The 23,944-nt window shown below is 57.0% G+C and overlaps 2 protein-coding genes across 3 annotated transcripts in view; one reads left to right on the top strand and one right to left on the bottom strand.

Moving 5' to 3' along the window:
• The window catches only part of VSNL1 (visinin like 1), a 381,159-nt gene extending 368,284 nt beyond the window's left edge, over nucleotides 1-12,875 (top strand). The window contains exons 3-4 of the mRNA XM_074285405.1: nucleotides 11,038-11,253; nucleotides 12,565-12,875. Of these exons, the coding sequence (XP_074141506.1) occupies nucleotides 11,038-11,253; nucleotides 12,565-12,762 (414 nt within the window). The 3' untranslated portion in view covers nucleotides 12,763-12,875. The remainder of the gene's footprint in view (nucleotides 1-11,037; nucleotides 11,254-12,564) is intronic.
• A 4,042-nt stretch (nucleotides 12,876-16,917) lies between these two features.
• The window catches only part of SMC6 (structural maintenance of chromosomes 6), a 32,841-nt gene continuing 25,814 nt past the window's right edge, over nucleotides 16,918-23,944 (bottom strand). For both annotated transcript variants that reach the window (XM_074285399.1, XM_074285400.1), the window contains exons 24-28: nucleotides 22,457-22,582; nucleotides 20,048-20,153; nucleotides 18,611-18,763; nucleotides 17,659-17,756; nucleotides 16,918-17,394 (exon numbers count right to left, since the gene is read on the bottom strand). In XM_074285399.1, the coding sequence (XP_074141500.1) occupies nucleotides 17,283-17,394; nucleotides 17,659-17,756; nucleotides 18,611-18,763; nucleotides 20,048-20,153; nucleotides 22,457-22,582 (595 nt within the window). In that variant the 3' untranslated portion in view covers nucleotides 16,918-17,282. The remainder of the gene's footprint in view (nucleotides 17,395-17,658; nucleotides 17,757-18,610; nucleotides 18,764-20,047; nucleotides 20,154-22,456; nucleotides 22,583-23,944) is intronic.

Below are 23,944 nucleotides of genomic sequence, written 5' to 3'. Positions count from 1 at the left end.
GGATGAAAAGAGTGGATCTCAGTGGAAGAGAATGGAAGGGATGGACATGAAAAGGAAGGTTTGTGATGGATGTGGATGAAAAGAGTGGATCTCAGTGGAAGAGAATGGAAGGGATGGACATGAAAAGGAAGGTTTGTGATGGATGTGGATGAAAAGAGTGGATCTCAGTGGAAGAGAATGGAAGGGATGGACATGAAAAGGAAGGTTTGTGATGGATGTGGATGAAAAGAGTGGATCTCAGTGGAAGAGAATGGAAGGGATGGACATGAAAAGGAAGGTCCGTGATGGATGTGGATGAAAAGAGTGGATCTCAGTGGAAGAGAATGGAAGGGATGGACATGAAAAGGAAGGTCTGTGATGGATGTGGATGAAAAGAGTGGATCTCAGTGGAAGAGAATGGAAGGGATGGACATGAAAAGGAAGGTTTGTGATGGATGTGGATGAAAAGAGTGGATCTCAGTGGAAGAGAATGGAAGGGATGGACATGAAAAGGAAGGTCCGTGATGGATGTGGATGAAAAGAGTGGATCTCAGTGGAAGAGAATGGAAGGGATGGACATGAAAAGGAAGGTTTGTGATGGATGTGGATGAAAAGAGTGGATCTCAGTGGAAGAGAATGGAAGGGATGGACATGAAAAGGAAGGTTTGTGATGGATGTGGATGAAAAGAGTGGATCTCAGTGGAAGAGAATGGAAGGGATGGGCATGAAAAGGTGTATAATGATAGAAAGAAGGAAAGTACATTCATTGGGTAACCTAAGACATTTCCCAGAAGACATATTCTGAATCCCGGACTCTGGCCCTTTCCCTAAGACCTGCCTCCCGCCCCTGGGTCTCCTGGGATGCCTCAGTATGCTGGCGGCACGGCCCAGGGAAGCCGGGCCTTTGTCTTTCCGTCCAGGGTGATGCCATTTTAGGATCTGGCCCGTATTTGGAGGTGACCTCCATGGGGGCCACCCTGAGGAGCTGTGAGAACCGAGGTGCCATAGTTGCTAGGGCAACTCTCCAGAGCAAAGTGCCAGCCGCCTGAGGAGGGTGTTACATAAGAAACGCCCAGTGGCAGATGGGGGTGTGAGCTGGCAAGGGATGCCCTGGAAAAGGAGCTGGGGCTGGCCCTGCAGCCTGAGGCGAGAGGGGGTGGGGGTGAGCCTGCCAGGCTCCTCGGGATGAGAAGGGGAAGAATCCAGGTCCTCGGGAGCCGAGAAGCGAGCCGTGTCCAGCAGCCGGGCCCTCACCCTGAGAGCGCCCACGAGGCAGACGGTTTCCTCCCTCACCGCCTTGCCAGGTGACCTCGAGCGAGGTCCTCTGCTGCAGCTCTTGGCGATCTGGCCTCAACTTCCCTTTCCAGCCGACTTGCTTCCCCCCCTTGCCTCGTGACTCAGCCGAGCTGGCTTTCTCCCCATCCCTTACATAAGATGTCCCATTTCCCGTGTCCAGGGCTCTGCCTCGGCCACAGTCCCCGCTCGGAGTGCACACCTTTACCTCTGTCATGTGAGTCTCAGGCATCCTTCAAAACACCGCTCAGGCAGCAGTCTGTAAAGGAGCATTTATTGGGTGCTTACTGAATGCCAGGCAGTGGAAGCTAAACATGGAGGCTTTCCTGATTTCACCCTCCTTGTTGCTGCCCCTCCCAAAAGACTCTGAATTTAGGGGCCCGATTTGACAATGGCACTGGGTGGGCCACGGCCCTGTAACTCCCTCTGTGGGCTCCCTCTCTAGCACTAGGCCACCCTGCTCTGGCTCTACATAAATATGGTCTCATGTCACCCACTTTTGGGTAGCTCCTTTGAGAGCTGGTTTCGTGCCTTGTGGGCAATCCTGGGACGGAGCAGTTTAAGAAATGGGGGTTGAGAGAGCTGACTGATGGGAGGCCATGTCCCTGGAGTCGTAGGTTAAGGAGTGTTTATCAAGTGCTTTGAGATCCCTCTGAGTGGGGCAGATGCAGTCATGCTGGAGATGGGACACACTGGAAATTACCAGAGGGAAGAAGACTGGGAAAGACTCTGCAGAAAGTGGGATTTTAGCTGGGGCAGGAATGAAGCCAGGGAAGCTAAAAGGGAGAAGGGAGAATATTCAGGAGGGGGCGCAGCTAGAGGCAAATGCTTGGAGGTGGTAGATGGAGAGTGTCTGGTATCATTGGATGGCCAGGTTGGTCAGGGCTGAGGCTGGAGAGTGAGGGGTCAGAGGACAAGCAGGAAGGGGCTGTGCTCCCAACAGGATTCTGGGACACAGGCAGTCCCCAGACCCCAGAATTTCAGAGTCTGGGCTCAGTGCTGGGCCATTTAATCTTTCTGTCACTGACTCAGACAAAAGCACGTCCTCTGCTTGGCAAGGACCCCGGATGATGGCCTGGGACCAAAAGATCCTGATTCTAACCTGAGCACTGGGCTAACTCTAGGATCAATGTCAAGTCTAGGACTCAGGCTCAAGGACTCAATTTCACATGTTGAAAAAGGGAGGATTAGGGAGACAGAGGCACCTCAGAAAAGGATCTGTGGGTTCCAGTGGACTTCTGACACCCGTGTGAATCACAAGGTGACACAGCCCCAAGAAAATGAATGCGAGATGAAGTGGAACTAAAAGAAGCAATGTTGGGCAATAAGGGTCCTGTGGTCCTGCCGGGCTCCGCCCGGCTGTGCCCAAATTATTATCCCCATTTCCAAGATAAAGAAGTCGAGGTTTGGAGAGCAGAAGGCCATGAAGCATATAACTTTGAGGAGCCGACTGGGGCCTTAGCTCATTGCTGCTTGGGGGGGTCGTCCCAGGGCCCCTCATTCTTTCTGATTCTGAGACATGAGGGTGGCCTTCAGCGTCCCACCACAGCCTCCACTTCTCTTCAACAATTATCTCTTGTTTATCCCAGGGTCCAGCCTCCTCACTTTGGGAAGGAGAAACTGAGACAAAAACTGTGGCCGGCCCAAAGCCACCCATTGGCTGTAGCTAGTCAAGCCCCGCCCCCTTCTGGACCCTTATTCCCAACCTCCTGTCAGCTTGTGCCCCCGATGCCCCCCAGGAGTCATGTCCGATGGGCTTTGTCTCTCTCAGGCCGGGCCGGTCCATCCCGCCTGTGACTCTGTGCATGTCTACTTCCGGACGCCCCTCCCCCTCCTCCAGGAAGCCTTTCCTTGGCTCCCTTAGCCTTCATGCCCCCACTCTGGGGTCACGGCCAGTTACTGGGTCATAGCTTCTTCATGCTTGTGTGCACGGTCTCCCCCATAAGAAGTCACATTAGTCCCTTGCCTTTCTTTGTATCCTAGGGTTTAACACAATGTCTGGCATACAATAGGTGCTCAATAATTGCTGGTTAAAAAGACCACCAAGCCTTGCAGCTCTGCTCCCCCTTCCTCTTGGCCCCAGGATCCTCTGCTCACATGGCGGGGACCCCACGCAGGGGCTCATTCCCCCCTGCCTGGTCGTGCTCGCGGGCTCTTGTCAGTGGTCCCTTTGCTCAGCCCCCCAGTGCTGCCCACTTCGGGCCTGTTGGTCAGGGCACAGGGTGTGGGGTCCGAGTAACGGGCTTCAGAGGCCGCTTCTGTGTGACCAGGCCGGCCGGTCTTCTCTGTACCTGTTTCCACGCTGTCGCTGAGGTCTACACTCGGTCCCAGATCTGCCCACCGAGCTCAGGAGCTCCCCATGCCCCTCGGGCTCCCTCTGCCCTGGAGCCCCTCCCCAGCCTCCCTCCGAGGCTTGGCCCCTAGACCTGACCCGCTCTCCCTCCTCCCTGGGCCCAGGGAAGCTGCCTGCAGCCCGGCCTTGTGGATGCCCTCAGGCTTCGGGCGCGCCCACCCCAGGCTCCTGTCTGCTCCAGGCCTCTGTGTATGTACATGTGCCGTGTATACGTGCAAGTGACAGGTACATGTGTGGGTACTGTGCACGTGCACAGGAGATGCACACTGTAGATGTGTATGTACACTCACACTCACACACGCACACCTGTGGCTCTCCCGGCTGCTTTCCTGGGCCCAGAGAAGCCTCTGGAGGGCAGCTCTGACCGCCTTGCCCGCCCTCCCCCAGGGCAGTGCCGGCCGGGCACGCGGTGGGGAAGAGCCCGGGCTCCTCGACTCCAGTGGGACTTTGCCAGAAGAAAGCGGGGCCGAACGGGCCGTGGCTGTCAGAGGGAAAGCGAGAACTCCCAGAGCACCCCCGTGCGTGCAGCCCCCCAGCCTGGGCTCCGTCTCCCCCCAGGGCGCTACCTGTGACGCAGGGTTTGGGGGGATCCGACGCAATGTCAGCGGCTCGGGCCCCAGCGCCGCCTCCACCCCGAGCTGGCAGCGAGGCTGATGGCGGAGGGGATGGAGGGATGCGGCAGACAAATCCGTTTCCATGGCGACTCCAGGGGGCTGTCTCGCCACTTGGCTGGTTGGCAGTGCCCACGGCTGGGGGGTATTGACAGGCCTGGTGCGGGGGAAGTCCGAGGGGGCCCATTGCCGGGAGGGGTAAAGGGGGGCTCAGGCCCCAGCCTGTGGGACAGTGTTGGGGGGGAGCCGGACCACTGGGGTGTGGCCCAGCGCCCGCCGGCCCCTTGTGCATAGCTGCCCCCCCCCCCCAATCCCGCTCCCGCCTGTGGGCAGCATTGGTCCTGGGCCACCTTCTTCGGGCGCACAGCTCTCCCATCATCCTTTGGGTCTCTGCACAGTCTGAGACCCCGCCAGTCAGTCAGCAAACATTTGTTAAGTACCCGCAGTGCGCCGAGCCGGGCGGGGCCGAAAGAGACCCAAGTCCTTTCCTGACCTCCTGGAGGCTCCGCTCTGATGGGGACGGGGCACCATGCAAACACATGTACCAGCAGAGGGAAGGCTGGCAGACCGGAGGCAGCGCCTGGCTCCCTGCTGAGGTGGGGGTCCCTTTCTGAGCTCCCCAGCCGGGGCTCCTGCCAGCACCATGCCCAGGCCCGGTCTCCCACGTTTCCCTAGTGCTGTGGGGGAGGGAGATCACCACGCCCATGTTATGGAAGAGGAGCTGAGGGTCAGGGAGTTGAAGACCTATGTCCTGTGGTTATGTGGTGTTGGATCCAGGTTTCAAAGGCAGGGTTCCCTCCTCCCAGGCCCCGCTGAGAAAGGCTTCTGGAAGAAGCTGTGGGCTGGTCCAGATGTGTCCGGACTTGGGGCTGAAGGGATTCTGGGCCATCTGCTCCCGCGCTCTCCCTGGCTTCCCTAAGCACTCGTGTTGAGGCTGCTTGCACACCCCTGTGACGGGGAGCTCATTGGTTCATGTAAGGGTTTCCCTATGGTTGGCCAGCCGGCGATCTGAGTCATGCTGATGCTTCTGACCTCCTGCCCAGGGTCCGATGGTGGCAGGGCCTCTCCGTTGCCCTTTGCAGGAATCCCTCCGAGAGGGAAGCCTGGGTGACTCACCTCCAGGGCTCTAGGAAGGACGTTGGCATCTGACAGGGCCTTGGTCTCCGGGAGATGCCCGGCCCCTCCACATCCTGCTCACAGTCACCCGTGGCCAACCAGCCCGGCCCTCCTCCTCAATGTCTGGGCTCCCCCACAGGTGGTCTGCCATGGGCTGTGGGTGCTGGGATGCCCACTGGGGGCCTCAGGTTGTGAGGATCGTAGGGTATTTCTAAAATGTGTCTCATCCCTAAAGGCGCGATATCAGTGCTGGCTATAGTTACCATCATCATTATTATTGTTTGTTGGAGTTCCTCCCTGGTCCCCTCACCCTCCTCAGCCTGGCAATAAGGCACGGCCCTTTTACAATTTGGAAAGCTAAGAGGTCAGAGGGCTTTCCCGGGCGGGCGCCGGCCAGTGAATGGCCACCCAGGACCTGGTTCTGCTTTTGGCCCAGTCCTGGTTCTGCCCCTGGCTCTGGTCCGAGACTTCGTTGCTCTCAGGGACCCTGGGTGAAGCCAGCCCCTGTGCCGGGGAGAGTGGGACCCGCTCAGCGGCACCCGCGGGGTTAGAGATCCGTCTGGAAGCTGAGGCTGCCCAGCCAAGGGCCGGAGGCCGGCTCCGGCGCAGCTTTCCCTGAAGGCCGGGAGCTCCAGCAGAGGGGAGGGACAGATGTGGGCCCCGGGGAATGGTGCAGACGGCTGTTTCCATAGCAGAGGGACCCAGCTCGCCAGGTTGCTAGGTGACTCACACGGGTTCCCTAATTGGCCTCTGGGATCGGATCACACTAGTTGCAACTCGCAAGGAGCCGGTTGTAAACAGAGCAGCTCCTATGTTTAGGGGGAAATGGGAACCGTCCCCGGAGGACTCGGGATCCCCCAGGCTGCACCCGAGCTTCTGGCTCTGTGGGTAGAAGGAGCTCCATTGGATGGGATGAGAAGGCCCCACTGAGGCTCAGGAGGACAGGAGGCTTTCCTCCTCCCATCTGGCTCTGTTTCGATGCCAGACCCCCCACTCTGGGCCTCGGGTTCCATTGGCTGGGCAAGCCCTGTGGTCCCCCTGGAACTCCCAGATCTGCGCCTTTCTCTGGGCCTCCCTTTTCCCCTCTGGGTTCCGGCCGTGAGGGACCGTGGGAAGAGCAGAGTTTAGAACGGGGAACGGGATTCTTGGGCAGGTTCCGACCTCCCCAGCTCCCCTCCTCTGTTAAATGATCCAGGGGGTCTAAACGTTGCCGAGATCCCTTTCAGCACCAAGGCCGGTGATCCAGGAGTGAGAGGAGGGGGCCAAAGGCGCCACAACGTGGCTCTCACACGGGCCGGCCGTCTCGCCCACCTGGGACAGGTAGCTCGGGCCCACCTGGCGGTGCCGGCCCTGCGTGGCAGCCGGGGAGGGCGGCTCCAACCCTGCGAGATCGGTGGGAGGCAGCAATGTGCCCATTTTCCAGAGAAGGAAGCTGAGGCCCAGAAAGGTGCTTGTGACGAGCTTGGGGTCCTTCAGCAGAGAGGGGAGAGCCAAACCCAGCTTGCTCAAACCAAGTCCAGCATGCTCTGCGCTGTGGGACAGGGCCTTGGACTCCCTCTACTGACGACTGCGGGGATCGCAGGGGGCACTCACTCCCGGAGATCAGCAGTCGCTCCCCTTGGCCCAGCTCCCCTCGTCCTTGTGCATGAAGTGCAGGTTAGCCCCGGGACGCCCCTGCTGGGGACGGGGAGCTCACCCCCCCCCACTTTCAGGAGTTTGGCGCCAGGGGCTTGCTTCGCTCGAGCCCCCATTTCTTGCTCTCAGGCTGATCCTTCTCCTGGGGTGTCTCCTAAAGTGTTCAAAGCCCCCCCCTTCCTGTGGGGCCCCCAAGCTCTGCCTCATGGGGCAGATGGACCCTCAGAGCCTGGATCCCTCCTGGACCCCCCGGTGGTGACTGGGAAGAGGCAATGGAGAAGGCAGGAACTTGGGGACGTGGGGGAGGGGGGGCAGGGGGGGGCGGCTCGGAGGCGGGTCCTTCCAGACAAGGTGCTTCTGTGTCACATTCGGCCCCCCTGGAGCCAGATGGGATGGCCGGGGGGGGGGGGGGCGCTGCCCCTGAGGGTCCAGAGATGCCCCACCCCCCTCAGCCTGAGAAGCTGGAGGAAGGTGCTGAAGTCCCAGCTCCCCATGGTGACACAGAGAATGGGCGGGGGCTGCCCCGAGCCACCCTGGGCCGGGGAGGACCAGCAGAGGCCCCCCCCCCCCAGACAGCTGCTGCCACCAGGAGGGGATCTGGCCAATTACCCGAGGAGGACCTTGGGCAGCCGGTGTTAAAGCTGGAAGGAGCCAGGGAGCCATCTGTCCTCCGTCCATTCTCCAGATGAGGAAACTGAGTCAGGGAGAGAGTATAAACGGGCAGTGCCGCGGTGCATGGCGGGCTGGACTGGAGGCAGGAAGCCCCGAGTCTGACTCCTGCCTCTGACTCTCACTAGGCAAGGACTGTGTGCCTCAGTCTCCTGCTTTGCAGATGGGGTTCATACCTGACCCCCCCGAGAGGTAACATATGGAAAGTGCCTTGTGAACTTCAAAAATGTAAGCACTCTTATTATCTAAGGATGCTTTAAATTATTTAATTATATTACCATTATTTATTACTTAATTATCTGAGAGAGCCTAAGGTTACATGGGTAATAAACATCAGCTCCAGCCCTGTGAACCAGACCCAACGCCCTCTCCTTCCCATCATCCAGGATGGCCGCTCGCCAGTCTGATGACCACTGCGGCTAGGTCCTGTTTTACAGAGGGGGAAACTGAGGCCCAGGGTGATTCAGTGACTCGACTAAGGTCACCCTGATAATAAGCACCCGATCTAGGATTTGCACTCAGGTCTTGTTCCTTGTCCGCCCCGTGAGACTGGCAGCTCCACGAGGGCCGCAGTTGCCTTCTGTGTTTCTCTGTATCCCCAGCTCTTTGCCCGGCACACAGCAGGCGCTTAACAAATTGACTGGCCCTGGACATCTCCGCCCTCCGGGTGCCCAGTCCGTCCCCAGCAGCTGGAAGTCCGGCCGGCTCCTGCCGCAGCCTCGGGTCTCCACGAAAAATCCCTTGTCCCCAAATCCAATTAAGAGCAGCTTAAATTGAAGAGTTGATCCACTTCCTGTCCATTAATGATTAAGTCCCCAAGAAGCCGAAGCAGCCCCGGCTCCCCCGGCCTCCCACTGTTAACTGCTCAGTCCTCGGGTGCTCAGCGTCCTGGGGCTGGGCTGTGGCAGGCGGGTGCTCATGGAGCCACCTTCTGCTCATTTGGAAGGCTCAAGCACACTCGGTTTGCCAGTGCCCACAGCCTGGAGCTGGCAGGGGCTGCGGGAGGCCCTCGGAGCTGGCGGGGGCCATGAGAGGCCCTCGGAGCTGGTGGGGGCTGCGGGAGGCCCTTGGAGCTGGCGGGGGCCGAGGGAGGCCCTCAGAGCACTTAACAAAGGAAGAAACTGAATCCTAGTGTGGGTGATGCTCCTGAGCCCAGCTCTTCCAGGAAAGACGCCCACAACCCCAAACATTGGTGCTCCGACACCCCCAAGGTTCCCTGCATCTGTGCTGCCCCTCTGCCCCCCCCAAGCCTGGCCAGGCTGTCAAGGAGGGACTCCTCCAGCCTGCAAAGGGCTTTCTATGCAGTGAATTCGAAAACAATATAACTTCTGTTTTTAGCGTTTTAAGGTTTTGCAATGACCTGAGAGGCTGTTCTTCAAGTCTTAAGACCCTGGAAGGTCCAGAGTACAGGTATCATCCACTTTGCAGAGAAGACTGAGATTCAGAGAGGTTCATTAAGTCCCCCAGAGTCACACAGCAGGTAGTGGATGGAGTTGGAATCAGAGCCCAGGTCCCCAGCCCCAAGTCCCCCAGCACCTTCCAGTAACATAATGAGTCCACCCCCTTCAGATCACCGTCCTCCCTTTACAGACTAAGAAAGCTTCTCAGTAACAGAGCCCAAACTTGAACCCAAAACTTCTACGGATAACCCCTGGGAAGCCGCTCTCCCGGGCCCATCAGCCAGAACCTTGTGAAGCTGCGCCTGCCCTCACAGAGCTTCCCGTCCTCGGACGGGACACAGGGTGTTCGGCCATCCTTCGGCAGAGGCCCTTGGGGGGGAGGGGGAGGTTCCTGCACAGACTTTGGGAGTGCCGATGGGCACCCGAAGGAACAGGGCTCCCCTCAGGAGGAAAGGGCGGGCAGGCGGGTCGATTCCCCTGGAGGCAGGGGAGGCAGGGCTGGGTCTTCAGGCTGGTGTGGGCAGCTTGGAAGGGGGAAGGGAGCCCCTGGAGAAGGGCTTCAAATGCTAGGGGAGAGGGTTTTAATCTCGAAGTCTTCGGGAACCAGAGAAGCTTCTTGAGCAGAAGAGGAACCTTGAAGGATGTGGACTTTAGGAAGAGCTCAATGGAGTCGGAGCCCAAAGACTATTGTGGTAGCCTTGGGGAGAGACGGCCGGGCCAGTGAGAGAAGAGGATGGATGGGGGAGGGGTTGGGGAGGAGGAGTCAGTGAGGTGTGGCGACTGCTGAGAGGTGTGACGGTCAGAAATCCTGGGAGACACATCCGGGTTATCGCGGGATGGCAGGGGACGTGGATGGATAGGTAGGTAGGCCCATGGATGGATGGATGGATGATAGATACATAGATAGATGGATAGATAGGTAAATGGATGGACGGATGGATGAGTGGCTACAAAGATAAATAGATAAGTAAATAAATAGAAAGGAAGATAGATGATGGATGGATGGATCGACAGGTAGATAGAAAGGAAAGAAGATAGGAAGATAGATGGGTAGATAGATAAATAAGTAGATAAATAGAAAGGAAGGAAGATGGATGAAAAGGAAGAAAGATAAATGGGTAGATAAATGATAGGTAGCTAAATGGATAGGTGAATGGATAGACAGGTAGGTAGGTGGATGGACGGACGGATGGATGGGTGGATACAAAGAGATGGCTGCATGGATGGAAGGTAGATAAAGGAAGGAAGAAAAGATGAAGAGAATGATAGGAGAGCTAGAGAGGCTGGAAGTAGGATGCGGAAAGATGGAGACATAGGTAAGGAAGAGAGAGGTAGAGGGCGAAGATGAACCACGTGATGGCTGACAGGACGGAGGAGGATGCGGGGGAGCGCGCGCCGGCCCGCGGGTGAGCAGACGTGCCCCGGGAGCGCGGGCGGTGCTGGCGCGCAGGCGCTGCCCTCAGGCGCTGCCATTCTCTAGGCTACATTTGAAGGAGGACCGGAAAGGGGGGGGGGCGGCCAAGAGGAGCACCCCAGGCGCCGGGCGCCGCCCTCCCTCCCTCCCTCCCGCTCGGACCCGGGGCCGGAGCGGCCGCGCCCGTCCCTGCCCTGCGCTCGCGGTGCGCCTCCGACTCGTGGGAAAGGCCGGCCTGCCCCTCGGTCCACGTCCCTTCCCCGAAGTGCGCGGGCTCTCCCTCGGCCCTTCTCGAGCCCGGATTTGCCGCCTGGTCTCGGCGCCGCTCCCCCGCGGACGAAGGCCAGGGTCTGGCCAGACTCGGTGTCTCCGCCAGCACCAGCTCAGGTTGCGCCCGGCGGGGAACGACGGGGGAATAAAGGACGGGCCGCCGTGAGCCGCCGCCGGGGGCCGGAGGTGCCGTAGCCCGCTCGCCGCCTTTCGCCGCCGCCGGGGGCCCCGCTCGGGCTGTGGGAGCCTTTCCTGCCCTCCCCCTTCCTTGGTGACCCTCCCCCGCCCCTCTTGCAGTTCTTCCCCTACGGAGACGCCTCCAAATTCGCCCAGCACGCCTTCCGGACCTTCGACAAGAACGGCGACGGCACCATCGACTTCCGAGAGTTCATCTGCGCGCTCTCCATCACGTCCAGGGGCAGCTTCGAGCAGAAGCTCAACTGGGCTTTCAACATGTACGACCTGGACGGCGACGGCAAGATCACCCGGGTGGAGATGCTGGAGATCATCGAGGTGAGCGGGCGCGCGCGCGGGGGGGGGGGGGGCAGGAGCCTGCAGCTCGGCGGGGGGTTCGCGCCGGTCCCCCCAGCCCGCAGACGGGGGCCGAGCGGGGAGCGGCGGCGGAGGCAGAGAGCCCCGTGGCCCTGCTCCCGCAGCCCGGCCAGACGGGCGCCCTCCCCTCCGAGGGGACTAGAAACGGCGGCCCTCGGACCCCGGACCCCGGGGAGCTGCTCCCGCCCTCTGGGTCCCCGTTAATCGCCGCCGGGGGCTCGGGGCCCAGGGCCCCGCCAGCTGCCAATGGAGCGCTCTCCTCCCCCGGGGAGCTAAGCCAGTTCTTGAAAGTACGGGAGAGGCCGGGCCCGGACAGGCTGGCGCGCGGGGGCGGGGGGGGGGGGGTGGAGGGGAGGGCTCAGATCGGCCCGAGAGACCCGCACGGCCTCAGCCTAACTGTGACGCGGGCGTCCGAACGGCGCCTCCCTCCCTGCGCTGTGGGAAGGACCGTGAGATCCGCAGCGCCAGCGCCCACGCCGCGGCTCACCGCCCCCTCCCGCCAGGGATCGCCCCGAGCGCAAACCTGGGGCAGCCGAGGTGGGCGGCCCCAGAGCCGGCAGGAGGAGCAGCGGGGCAGCCCGGGCAGGGGGGGGGGGGAGGAAACAACCCGGGCAGTGGGGGGGGGGGAACAACCCGGGCAGTGGAGGGGGAACAACCCGGGCAGTGGGGGGCTCTGGGCGAGCTTCGAGGGGAGGCAGCCCCGGGAGGCAGAGGAGGAGGAGGAAGAAAATGAGGAGGAGGGGGGAGAAAGGAAGAGGAAGAAGAAGGAAAGGAGGAGGAGCAGGTGCTGAGAAGGAGCAGAAGAGGGGGAAAAAAGGGAGGAAGATGGGGAGGAGGAGGAAAAGAAGAATGGGGAGGAGGACGAAGGAAAGGAGGAGAGGCAGGTGCTGAGGAGGAAGGAGGCGGAGGAAAAAGAAAATGAGAAGCAGGAGGAAGATGGGAGGGTGCTGAGGAGGAGGAGGAGAAATGAAGAGTAGGAAGAAAATGAGAAGTAGGAAGAAGGTGGGGGGTGCTGACAGAAGAGAAGGGAGAGGAGGGAGGAGGAGCAGGAGGAGAAGGAGGAGGGGGAGGAGAAGGAGGAGGAGGGGGAGGAGTTCCAGGGAGGGAGGGAAGCATTACTGGGCAGGGCCTCCTGGGGAGTTTGCGCCCTGCGGTTCTGGCCTCTGGCTCGGAGAGCTCGGGGTCTTGCCCAGGGTCCCCCAGCCCCCAGGTCCTCCCGCCTCGGCCCCGCGCCCAAGGGCACCAAGGGACGCTGACCCTCTCCCCCCCCAGGCTATCTACAAGATGGTGGGCACCGTGATCATGATGAAGATGAACGAGGACGGGCTGACGCCGGAGCAGCGGGTGGACAAGATCTTCAGCAAGATGGACAAGAACAAAGACGACCAGATCACGCTGGACGAGTTCAAAGAAGCCGCCAAGAGCGACCCCTCCATCGTGTTACTGCTGCAGTGCGACATCCAGAAATGAGGCGGGGGCTTCCCGCCGCAGCGCCCCGCCCCCCCACGCGCCCTCTCACACACACGCACACACAACATTGCTTGGATCCCCTGTATCAATGGATTTGCTTTCTGTGTTTGAAACACTTGTGTGCATGAGAATTTTATTTGCTAAAGAGTTTTAAAAGTCTCTATATTATAAAAAGAAAAAAAAAGAGGACCCGATCCCGCCCACGTGATGTCCCATGTCCCCCCCCCCCCTCCCCGTGCCCTCTCGGCCCCCTCCGTGTCCCTTGTCCCCCCCCACGCTGATCCCCGCGTGACCCCCAGACTCAGTAACGACCCCCCCCCATTACGTAACTAAGTGTTGGCTCGGAGCCGCGTCGCGTCCCCTCCCCCCCCAGCCTGTGCTCTCAGTGAATGTCGCCGTGTCTCATCTGCATGCGCCTCTCAGCCGGGCCGCTCCCGGAGGAATGCAGTGTCGCCCTAGCGCCCCCTGCCCCGCTCCCGCCTAAGCCATCTCTCTGTCTAGCTAGCTATACACCAACCCCCAGAAGTCGAATTATTTATTGGAAGTAAAGGAGAAGAGTATTGGAAGTAGATGGATTTCTGCCTGGATTTCCAGACGCTTCCAAAGAGGTTGCATATATGTCCCAAATAAATTTATAATATTTGACTTTTCTTTCCCCTCATTCTTACTTTCGGGCCTTTTTATTGGGCAAGAGGAGGGGTCAAAGGTTTTCGAGAAATCCCTCTGACCTCATCCACCAAAGAGCCAATTCAGTGATCAGTGAGAGGCAGAGATGATCCATGGGAGGATCAATGACATCGGACATCATGAGCCGGCTGAGGGGATTATGGGATGATGTGAGACATCGGAAGGGGCCCGAGGGGGTCCCGAGGTGACGTCAGATATCAGAAATGAGACCGCAGGGTGACCATCAGACATCAGAAGGGGCCCTAGGGAACCCCAAAGAGACATCAGACATCAGGAATGGGCCCAAGGGGATGCTGGGGTGACATCAGACATCAGAAGGGGCCCTAGGGAATCCCAAAGAGACATCAGACATCAGGAATGGGTCCAAAGGGATTATGGGGTGACATCAGACATCAGAAATGGGACCCCAAGGTGACTTCAGACATCAGAAACGAGACCGCAGGGTGACCATCAGACATCAGAAGGGGCCCAAGGGGACGCTGGGGTGACATCAGACCCCAAGGTGACGTCAGACCTCAGGAGCAGGCCAGAGGGTACTGTGGGGCCAATGTGAGGAGGTAGGGAAAAACCGAAGCCTCCTGGTGGGGGACTAGCCAGGAGAGGACGTGGCTCAGAGGGGGCCGTCCCCGAGTTTCGCAGGATTGTCCTGGGGGCTCAGCCGTTGTCTGTTGGTCCTGGGGTGGGGATGAGATGGGAGCCCACTCAGGATCAATGAAGGGAAATGAGGAAGAGGAAATCGAGGTTTGCTGCCACCGGTGAGAGCTGCTGCTGCAAAATGGCTCCAGGTTAGATATCGAAGGTTTAGAGACAGAAAGGACCTTGGAGGCCCTCAGAGCCAGGACCCCGATTCTGCAGGTGAACACCAAAGGACTTGCCCGGGGAGTTAGCGTTCCCACCAGGCCCGGGGACCTGCCCAGAACGGGGAGCTCAGACTGGCCATCTTGGTTTTCCCATAAGCACCAATATTTCTACAATAAAAGATCAGAGGACCTAGAATACCATATTGCAGAGGCAAAGCCCAGTGAGACTTTCAAGGGAGGAGATGAATCTTCAATGAACTAGGAGACTCAATCATTTCTATTGAAAAGACCAGAACTAAGCAGAAAAATTGATCTACAGAGGACTTGAGAAGCATAGAAAGGTAGTCAGCAAAGAGAAAAAAAAAATATTTAAATGTTAAACTGTTTATATTTCTACATTGGAAAATACTTGTTACTCAAGAACTGTATTTTTTTATTAGGAAAGTCTGATGTGATGATATTAAAGAAAAAGACACTAAAAAGTCTTGGGAGAAGAGGAAAGGGAAGATAAAAGGGGGAGGTAAATTAGATCCCATAAAGAGGCACAAAAAACCTAAGTAGAAGGAAGGAAGGGAGGGGGATGAACATTGCCTGAAGCTTAATCTCATCAGTTTTGGCTCAAAGAAAGAACATCAAACACAGTTGGGTATAGAAATTTACCTTACCATGTAAGGAAATAGGGGGAGAAAGGGGAAAGTAAATGGAGGGGCTGGATAGAAGAGCAGCAACACTAGGAGAAAGAGGAGAAGCGAGAGTGATAAAAGGGAGGGTAAATTAAGGGTAGGTTGGATCAGAAACAAAACACCACTAAGGGACAGCGTAGAAAGAGAGAAAAAGTATAGACAGGGGATAAAACAGGATGGAGGGAAAGACACAACTGGTATGGCTGTGAATGTGAATGGGGTGAACTCTCCCATAAAATGGAAGCAGATAGAGGAGGAAAAAGTAGGTGCCCTAATGAATTGTTGGTGGAGTTGTGAACTGATTCAACTGTCCTGGAGAACAAATTGCAGCTGTGCCCAAAGGGCTGTAAAGTTGGGATACCTTTTGCAATACCAACCACTGATAGGGCAAAGAAATCAGAAGAGATCAAAGAATAAGGATGAATATGCACAAAAAATATTCAATATTTTTTAGGGTGGCAAAGAATAATTTGGGGGATGAATAAGCAAGCTGTGCTCCGTGACTCTAATGGACGACTACTATGCTGTGGGGATGACAAGGCTGGGGTGGGTTCTGGGTTCAGAAAAAAATCGTGGCAAGACCTATATGAAGTGATGCAAAGTGAGAAGAACCAGGAGATCCTCGACAGCCATGTTTTCAGACTTGGCTGATCTAATTAATACAATGTGCAAGACAATTCCAAAAGACTAATGATGGAAAAATGCTATTTCCCGAGATAGAATGGCCAAACTCGGAGTGCGGATCGAAGTGTATTTTTTCCTTCCTTCTTTTCTCTTTCTAGTCTTTCAAAGTTGCTTGTCACTGTGATGTTCATTGTATAAATTGTTCTCCTAGCTGCTGATATTGCTCTTACAAGTGCATAGAATTCTCCTCCCGGTAGCATCGTTATTTCTTACAGATTGTTTTGTACCACAATTTAGCCATTTTGGCTGCCATCAAAAGAGCTACAGAACTTTTTTTCTTTTGGGAATAATCTATAGGTCCTTGTCCTCTGATGTGTCTGTCAGTAGGCATTCATTAAGTGCCGATGGTGTGCCCTTCACTGTCCTAAATGCTGGGGAGCCAAAGAAAGGCAAGAGCTAATCAGAAGCCTTGAAGAGATCACTTTCCTGGAAGGAGATAGCATGTAAACAATTATGTACAAACGAGAGATATACAGAGAAAGGAGGAGATAATCGCCATTGGAAAGTATTAGAATTAAGCGGGGTCAGCGAAGGCTTCCTGTAGAAGATGGGATTTTATCTGAGACATAGCAAAAGCCAAAGAAGCAGCCAACAGGCAGAGGACGGAGAGCACGCTAAGGATGGGGGAGAAAATGAAGATGGAATGAGAAAATGAATCTATCTTGAGAACATTTTTGTAAAGCACTCCGTAGAGTGATTGGCACCTAGTAGGCACTCAATAAAAGCCTATTTCCTTCTGATATCAACTTTATCAGGTGCCTTCATACATAATGTAATTTCCTCCTACCATGTAGCTTTTTCTGAAAATATAATTAAGACACCCGATTTCTAAAAATTTAAGTGAAGTGTAAACTTCTCCAGCCCCGCTTGTAAAGCTCGGTGGATTTTGCGTCCCAGCCGCTTCCCAAAACACCGGGCCGCTGGGAGTCTGCCCTTTCCGGGCCGTGCTCTCCAATCGTGGGTACGAGCCCTGGCTCTGGACTTCCTTCCCCGCTGTTCCTCTTCAGGGTCTGACCTGCCCCCTCCGCCCCGGTCACAGCTTCGTGCTCTGGGCACTTTCTTTGCAATCTGCTCTCCAGGGTCCTCCCTGATATCGCATTTCTCTTGCTGACCATTCCCCTCCGTGACCAGCCCTCCGAGACGCCTCTCGCTCGTTCCTTTTGCACTCCCATGTGTGGTGTGTGTCTGTGTGTGAGTGTGACAGAGTATGTAGGTAAAAGTGTCGAGTCTTCACTGACCACTGCACTAGAATCGCTGCAATCACCCCAAGAACGCTCCATGCAATGGGAGAGAATCAGTGGTGGCGAGCAGCATTCTAAAACATTTATTGGAAACTCACAACACCAAGAGGGAACACAAACTCAGGAGAACACTCATGCGGACACGGCGGCCCAGGCCCGAACCCGGGCCCGGGGGGGGGGGGGGGCGCGCGCTCCAGGCCGCGCTCAGAGGACACAGGGTTTGGGTTCTTGTGGCTCTGGCCCAAGGCTGAGCCACACACTCCACTATTGGGGGAACAAAGAGACTTCACGACTTTCTCCACAACGCTTCATTCTCAGACACTAGCCCAGAAAGCTGCGCAGTCTCACCCACGGCGCCGGGGAAACCTCGAGGATGCGGGCCGGAGCGCACGCTCAGGCTCAGGGGCGTGAAGGCGGAGCCGGCTTCAGTCCTCCTCCTGCTGCTCTCTGTTGGCCGGCTGGAACGGCAGGGCCCGCTGGCCCCTCTCCGGGTCCGGCATTCGCAGTATCCTGATCAGTCTACTTGGGGGGAGAGAGCTGCGGACACAACAACACGGGGTCACCCCCAGGCCCTGGCTCCAGCCCCGCCATGGCCGACATCGCCAACGGTAGGCTGTGACCAGGACCATGGGGGGCGTCGGCCCCAGGCTTCGCCCCCAAAGGCTGGCGGGGAATGATGGAGCCCCACCCCAAGCACTTCCCTCCCCCGAGAAGGCCTGCATCCCTCAGCTGGCTGGACCCTGAGCTCGCCCCCCAAAGAGCAGTAGAGGCCCGAGGAAGGCGGCCGACGGCTGCCGTTACCTCATGTTCTGGGGAGTGAGCAGGATGAACTGGCGGTAGTGCTGGGAATCGGCCATCTTGAGGATCATGTCCATGGCTATTCTTCTATTGACCATGTCCTACAGGGGAGAACCCAGAGATCTGTGGTCCCGGCTCACGGGGGAGATCCCAGCGCGTGGAGCGTGAGGCCCAGGGACGTCCTGCGCCCTGGACACTGGCTTGGGGAGGCTCATGGGAACCGATCTTAGCCCAAGCGTCTCCCAGGACAAACCCGTCCGCTTCCTCCACCTCACGGCGACTGTAAACCGTCCCACAAAGAGCGCCCGCGGTCATGTGAACTGCTCACAAGCCAGTTTAAAGGTCATTCATGACATTTAAAGGAACTTTGAAGCTCAATGTGCCCATAAAACTTAGAAGTTGGAAATAAATGAACAATCCAAATAAATTATGCGACCAAACAAGTCACTCTTACTTAACCGCTTGATTTTCTTTCAAGCAAAGCTTTAACCGCCCCCCACCTCCCTCGCCCACTTAGTGTTCTTTTTGCCCACACCACGGGCCGGGCGAACACTTGGTCCCAGCCTGCACAGGACGGGCCGCCCCACATGACAGCAGCTCCCGACTGTGTGAAAGAGGGAGTGTCGGCCCCCCACGGAGCAGGAGCACAGGACGGGCTCCTCTCGGTCCCCGGCCGTCTGCAGACAAATGAAGTCGGGGTCTCGGTCAGCGGTCGGACGCCAAGACAGAGGTTGGGAATGGGAAGGAGCCGTCCAATCAGCTCAGAGCGTCACAAAAACCTCACCGATTTGTCTTTTCCAAAGCACGACCAGGACACAACCGGATGGGATTTCAAACAAAAGCTTAACGTTTTTTCCTTTCCCACGGTCCCCGGGGAAGCTGCCCCCCTCCCCAGAGGGAACGACGCCCCACCTAAGCAGACAAAGCACAGGGAGCGGGCCCGAGCCGGCCATACCATGTAGACGTCAAACTCATCCAGGCACCGGAAGGGGGACTCCGCGATGGACCACAGGGACAGAATGAAGCAGACGGTGGAGAAGGAGCGCTCGCCCCCGGACAGGGAGCGCATGTCACTGAAGGAGGCCTGGCTCCCCTCTCCCGGCTGGACCTTAGACGTAAGGGAGAAAGGAACAACGGCCTCACTGAGCAGGGAGTTTTCAGCTTCCCTGACCCCGGAGACTGGCCTCTCCTCGATCCCACGGGGGCCAGCAGAGGAAGCGCCTTGCCCACACCGGGAAGGAGCAGTGTCGGGGTTAGAACCCAGACCTCGACTCTAAAACAAAAAGCAAACGGAGGCCGGCCATGGCCTCTCACACTCAGCAATCCCGGGGCCTCATGTTTCTGCTTGGAGGCTGAGGATGCCCTTGAGACAAGCTGAAGTGCACCATGGCTCCCCGGGGGGTCAATCCCCCTCAGTCCTAGGGCCGGCAGGGGTCTCAGAGAGGTGAGGCTGGCCTGGGGTAGTCACCTGCCAGGGCACCAGAGAGGGGGATGTGCCCAGGAGCAGTTAAGGCGCGGAGCCTGAAGGACATGCAGGCTTCTGTGGAACGCGTGGGCGAGCCCTCCCCAAGGGTGCGTCCAGGCTGGAGGCCTGGGCCTCTGCCCCAGACTCTCGATGGATACAAAGGGACGCCAAGACGTGCTAAGAACTCTGGTTGCTGCAAAGGGTCGGTGGGGCTGGCACTCAAGGCTCCCACAGGTGAACAAGTCACGAGGAAGACGGGGAGCACGTGTTGTGTGCCAGGCTCCGTGCTAAGCAATTTACAAACAAACTTCCTGGACCCTCACTACTATTGTAGGAGCTGGGGGTTATTATTATGCCCATTTTGCAGATAAGGAAACCGAGGCAGATGGAGGGTGACTTGCCCAGAGGCCTACCAAGGGTCTGAGGCTGCATTTGAAAGCAGGTATTGCTGATTCCAGGACTAGCCGCCTGCCTCTGGACGACAAATCACCAAAGTTCCTGCCTGACCCTTCTCATGTAGACAGCGGGGATTAAACCTGCCTTAATGAATAAAATCCCACTCATGGGACTGGCTCAAATGAGCTCTGTCGGGCAATCCCGGGATCTCCCTGGAGGCGGCAGCTCCTTCTGTCTAGCCTGAGGAGAGCCTGGTGGGCATCCTTAGCGGCACGGGCAGGCTTCCCGGGGCAATCTCACTCCCAGGAGGCTGGCACCAGCCTGGCCCTGCCCAAGGAGAGCCCATCGGCATCCCAGCTGGAAGACGTCACTTCCCTGCGCTACAGTCACACCGACCCGAGACTCCCCCAAGGACACACGGGCTTTACAAGTGGCCTGGGGACGGCGGTCATGGGATAGGCCCTGGAGAAGCCTCAGGTCAGGCTCCCTGTGCGCCGAGGGAGGACGCCCATCCACGGGCCCGGGACTTACTGTGATGGCCAGGGTCTCGTTCTTATGGTCAAACAGCATCTTGCCGGAGTAGGCTCGCTGGGAGAGCAGGTTGTCGAAGTACAACTTGCACCGGAGGGTGAGACACCTGAAGGGGACAGAAGCCACCATGTGTACAAGAGACAAGACGGACTATTCAATATTGATTTAGAAATGTTCCTTTTAGAACAAGAGAAAAGAAACGGAAGGAATTAAGAGTAGGTGATGAGGAAACCCAATTCTCACGCTTCGCAGAGGACATGATGGCATACGTAGAGAACCAACTAAAACGCTACTAGAACAATCCACGACTTTAGCAAAGTTGCAGGATACAAAATAAATCCCCCCAAATCCTCAGCATTTTTATATATTACCAACAAAGTCCAGCAATAAGAGATACAAAGAGACATTCCAATCAAAATAACTGTCGACAATACAAAATATTTGGGAGTCTATCCACCAAGACAAAGTCAAAACTACCAAACACTTCTGACACAAATAAAGTCAGGTCTAATCAACTGGAAGAATATCAAGTGCTCGTGGGCAGGCCGAGCGAATATAATAAAAATGATCATTTTACCTACGTTAATTTGCTTATTCAGTGCCATACCCCTCAAACTGCCAAGAAATTACTTTATGGAGCTAGAAAAAATAATGACAAAATCATCCAAAAGAACAAAAAGTCACAGATATCAAGGAAATTCATGAAAAATAACAAAGGATGCCGGCCTAGTCGTACCAGACCTAAAAGTGTATTACACAGCTGCGGTCGTTAAAACCATTTGGCACTGGCTAAGAAGTGGCGTGGTGGGTCAGTGGAACAGGTTGGATACACATGACACAACAGTCGGTGACCACAATAATCCAGTGTTTGACGAACCCAAAGACTTCAACTTCTGGGATAAGAACTCACTGACAAAAACTGCTGTGAACGTGGAAAAGTCTGGCAGAAACGAGGCCCTGACCCACACCTCACCGCTACAGCAATGAGCGCATGATTTAGACATAGAGTGTGACACTATACGCAAATTACGAGAACAATCAGATCTCCGGACAAAGGGTCAATTTATGACAAACAAGACATAGAGAACGTATGAAATTCAAAGTGGATAATGTTGATTACATGACATGAAAAAGTTTTTGTACAAACAAAACCAATGCAGCCAAGATTAAAAAGGAAGCAGAAAGTTGGAAAAAATTTTAAAATTTGTGTTTCTATTAAAGGCCACATTTCTTCCCCCCCCTAAGGCTGGGGTTAAGTGACTGGCCCAGGGTCACACAGCCAGGAAGGGTTAAGTGTCTGAGACCAGATTCGAACTCGGTCCTCCTGAATTCAGGGCTGGTGCTCTATCCACTGCGCCCCCTAGCCGCCCCCTCATCCAGTCTTTCTAACTGTCCCAAAACTGAGTTGTCTTCTACCAGCTGTCCATTCAGGCCCCTAAATCCCTAAGTACTGTTAACATGTCAAAACTGTAAGCGTGCCCATGGGAAATAATAGCATCCTTGACAGAAAAGGGAAAGAAATCGCTCAACATTCAATAATCATTCCTACAATGTTCTAATTTAAATGTCATCACTGTGTGCCGCTAAACATACTTTCACTATTTCCTTAACTTCATCCCAGTATTAAAATAAACTCATCGATCTTTCAAAGGATCCAATGGAGCGCCCGGTTCCAAGTCTCATGGTCTGGCCCTCAGGCCCGCCACTGGAGTCTCCAATTCTTGGACACAGATGGGAGAACCCGGCCAGAAGGGCAAACGAGACTTCTTTATTTTCATTGGCGTCCAATCGGATTTTAATAGGGATAAGGACTAGTCTTAGACCGGTCACGGAGACAGCCTGACAGACAGGGAGCGTTTCAGGAGACTCCGGGTGTCACCAGGGACAAACCCCAAGGCTCCTCTCTGCTTTCAGTCTCCTCAGGGCCTCCCTCCTTCCTCTGGGGGCCCCGGGACAAACACAGCGGGCGTGGCCATTCGGTGGCCGCCCCTCACTTGGATGCCCTTTCAGTGACCAGATGGCTGAGGCGGTCCCCGACAATGTGTGTGCTGGCCCTCACGAGGTCCCATTTTCCCCGCAGTCCCCGGGGAACCTGGACATTGACCCCAGAGCTTCCTTCCCTTAATGTCCTTACCCCAAGGTACGACCCAGGGAATGATGAAGCAAAGGTCTGAGGGCCACTTCTCAGGGCTAAGGCACAAGGGACAGACCAAACCGTCTTGGAGTCCCTGAATTTAATTACCGCGGCAGGTCTGCTGCTGAGCCCGGCTCCTCCCTTGTAAAGTGGGGGTCCTCGCTGACCGCAGAGGCCTGCCCATGCCGGGGCTCAGTAGGCCGGGGGGGGGGAAGGGGAGGGAGCAGCAATGGGGGGCTGGGCGTGCGCCCCAGGGCGAGGCGGGGGCTGCTCACCTGCGGAACTGCTGGTAGGTCTTGTACCTCTGAGTCATGATCTCGTCCAGTAACTTGATAAACCTCTTGAGGCTCTTGACTTTGCCGTCGAGATCCTGGTAGGTCTCCTTGGCCTCCTTGTACTGCCTGCGGGGGGAGCAGAGGGTTTGTTCTGAGGGAGAGATGACCTGCACCGGGCCAGCGGCTGCCAAGGTCAGGCCCCGCTCCGCAGGGAGAGGGGCCCACATCTAAGCCCATCGCCCTCCCAGCCCCCACTCTCTGGTGCCTGAGACAAGAGTCATTTAAAAGTAAACAAGGTGACGGCGAGCACCAGCCAGCAGGACGAACGTTTCAGAGAACCAAGACCCAGAGAAGGGGCCGGACCCAAGGACCCCACTCCTGTGCCCCTGTGACTTAACCCGGCTCCTTCCTCTGCAGCTCTCCCTGAGCTTTCTGCTCTGGGCAGGGCGTGTCGGGGGCTCCTCATGCTCTTCTCTGGGCAACCCCCGGGATCTCCTGGCTGGTCGAGCCATTGAGGAGCACGCTGCTTCTGCAGGGGAAGGTGCCCCTCGTCCCTGGCACAAACGCAGGCACAGGGCACGTGTCCTCTGGGCTTTGCTCAGGCTGAACCCCCTGCCACTCTCCCACGTGATGATTCCAGATCTGGGGGATGTGTGACTGTTGTGGAGCTGGGGCTTGTCCCCCTTTCCCTGCCCATCACGGCCTCCTCTTTGTGCCAACCTGGAGGCTGCAAGGGGCTGCCCTTTCTGGACGTGGGGCCAGCCTTTCTGCCAAGGCACAGACGAACAACAAAATGGAGCAGGCTCCCCTCTGCCTCGGGGGCCGTATCCCTGAGTGAGACCCCAGCCTCGCATTCTGGGCAGCTGCAGGCAAAGCTGGGACATCTGCAGGGGACCCAGAGCATCTGCAGGGGACCCAGAGCCAACCAGGGACATGGAAGGGACCCAACCGTTGTTCACTGCTCTCCCGGGGGAAGCTCGGGGACAAAGGCTCGCGCCCAGCTCCTCCACGGTCTCGGCCAGGGGACGGCGGCTCAGGAGGGACCACAGGTGGGCTGTGAGTCGGGTCCTTCCCTGATCATTAGGAAGCCCCTCCACTGGCGAAGGAGGCGGCAGCACGGGGGTTTCTGGATGGGCAGAGCACCGACAGATGGCAAGGGACGGCTGAAGCCCAGAGGAGGAGCCTGCACTGCCCACTGCATGATGGACAGCCGTGCCCTCTGCCCTCCACGGCGACCCTTCCCTGGGTGCCCAAGGGGGCCGGCTCGTGAGGAGGCGTGCAGACGGAGCCGAGAACGGCCCCCTCCCAACGCTGACGAGAGCAGAGCAGCCACGGGCCCGGAGAACGACCGAGAGACCGGGATCCGCCTGGAGGTCGCTGCTCCCCTGCCCCGGGAACACGGCTGCCCACTACTCCTCCAACAAACCTGAACGAGACCGAACCGCGGTCATCCCGGTAAAGAATCATTCTCTCAAATGACAAAAATGA

This window comes from Sminthopsis crassicaudata, chromosome 2 (assembly GCF_048593235.1).
Source record: "Sminthopsis crassicaudata isolate SCR6 chromosome 2, ASM4859323v1, whole genome shotgun sequence".
Lineage (NCBI taxonomy): Eukaryota > Metazoa > Chordata > Mammalia > Dasyuromorphia > Dasyuridae > Sminthopsis > Sminthopsis crassicaudata.
This window is presented reverse-complemented; position numbering and strand designations above follow the sequence as displayed.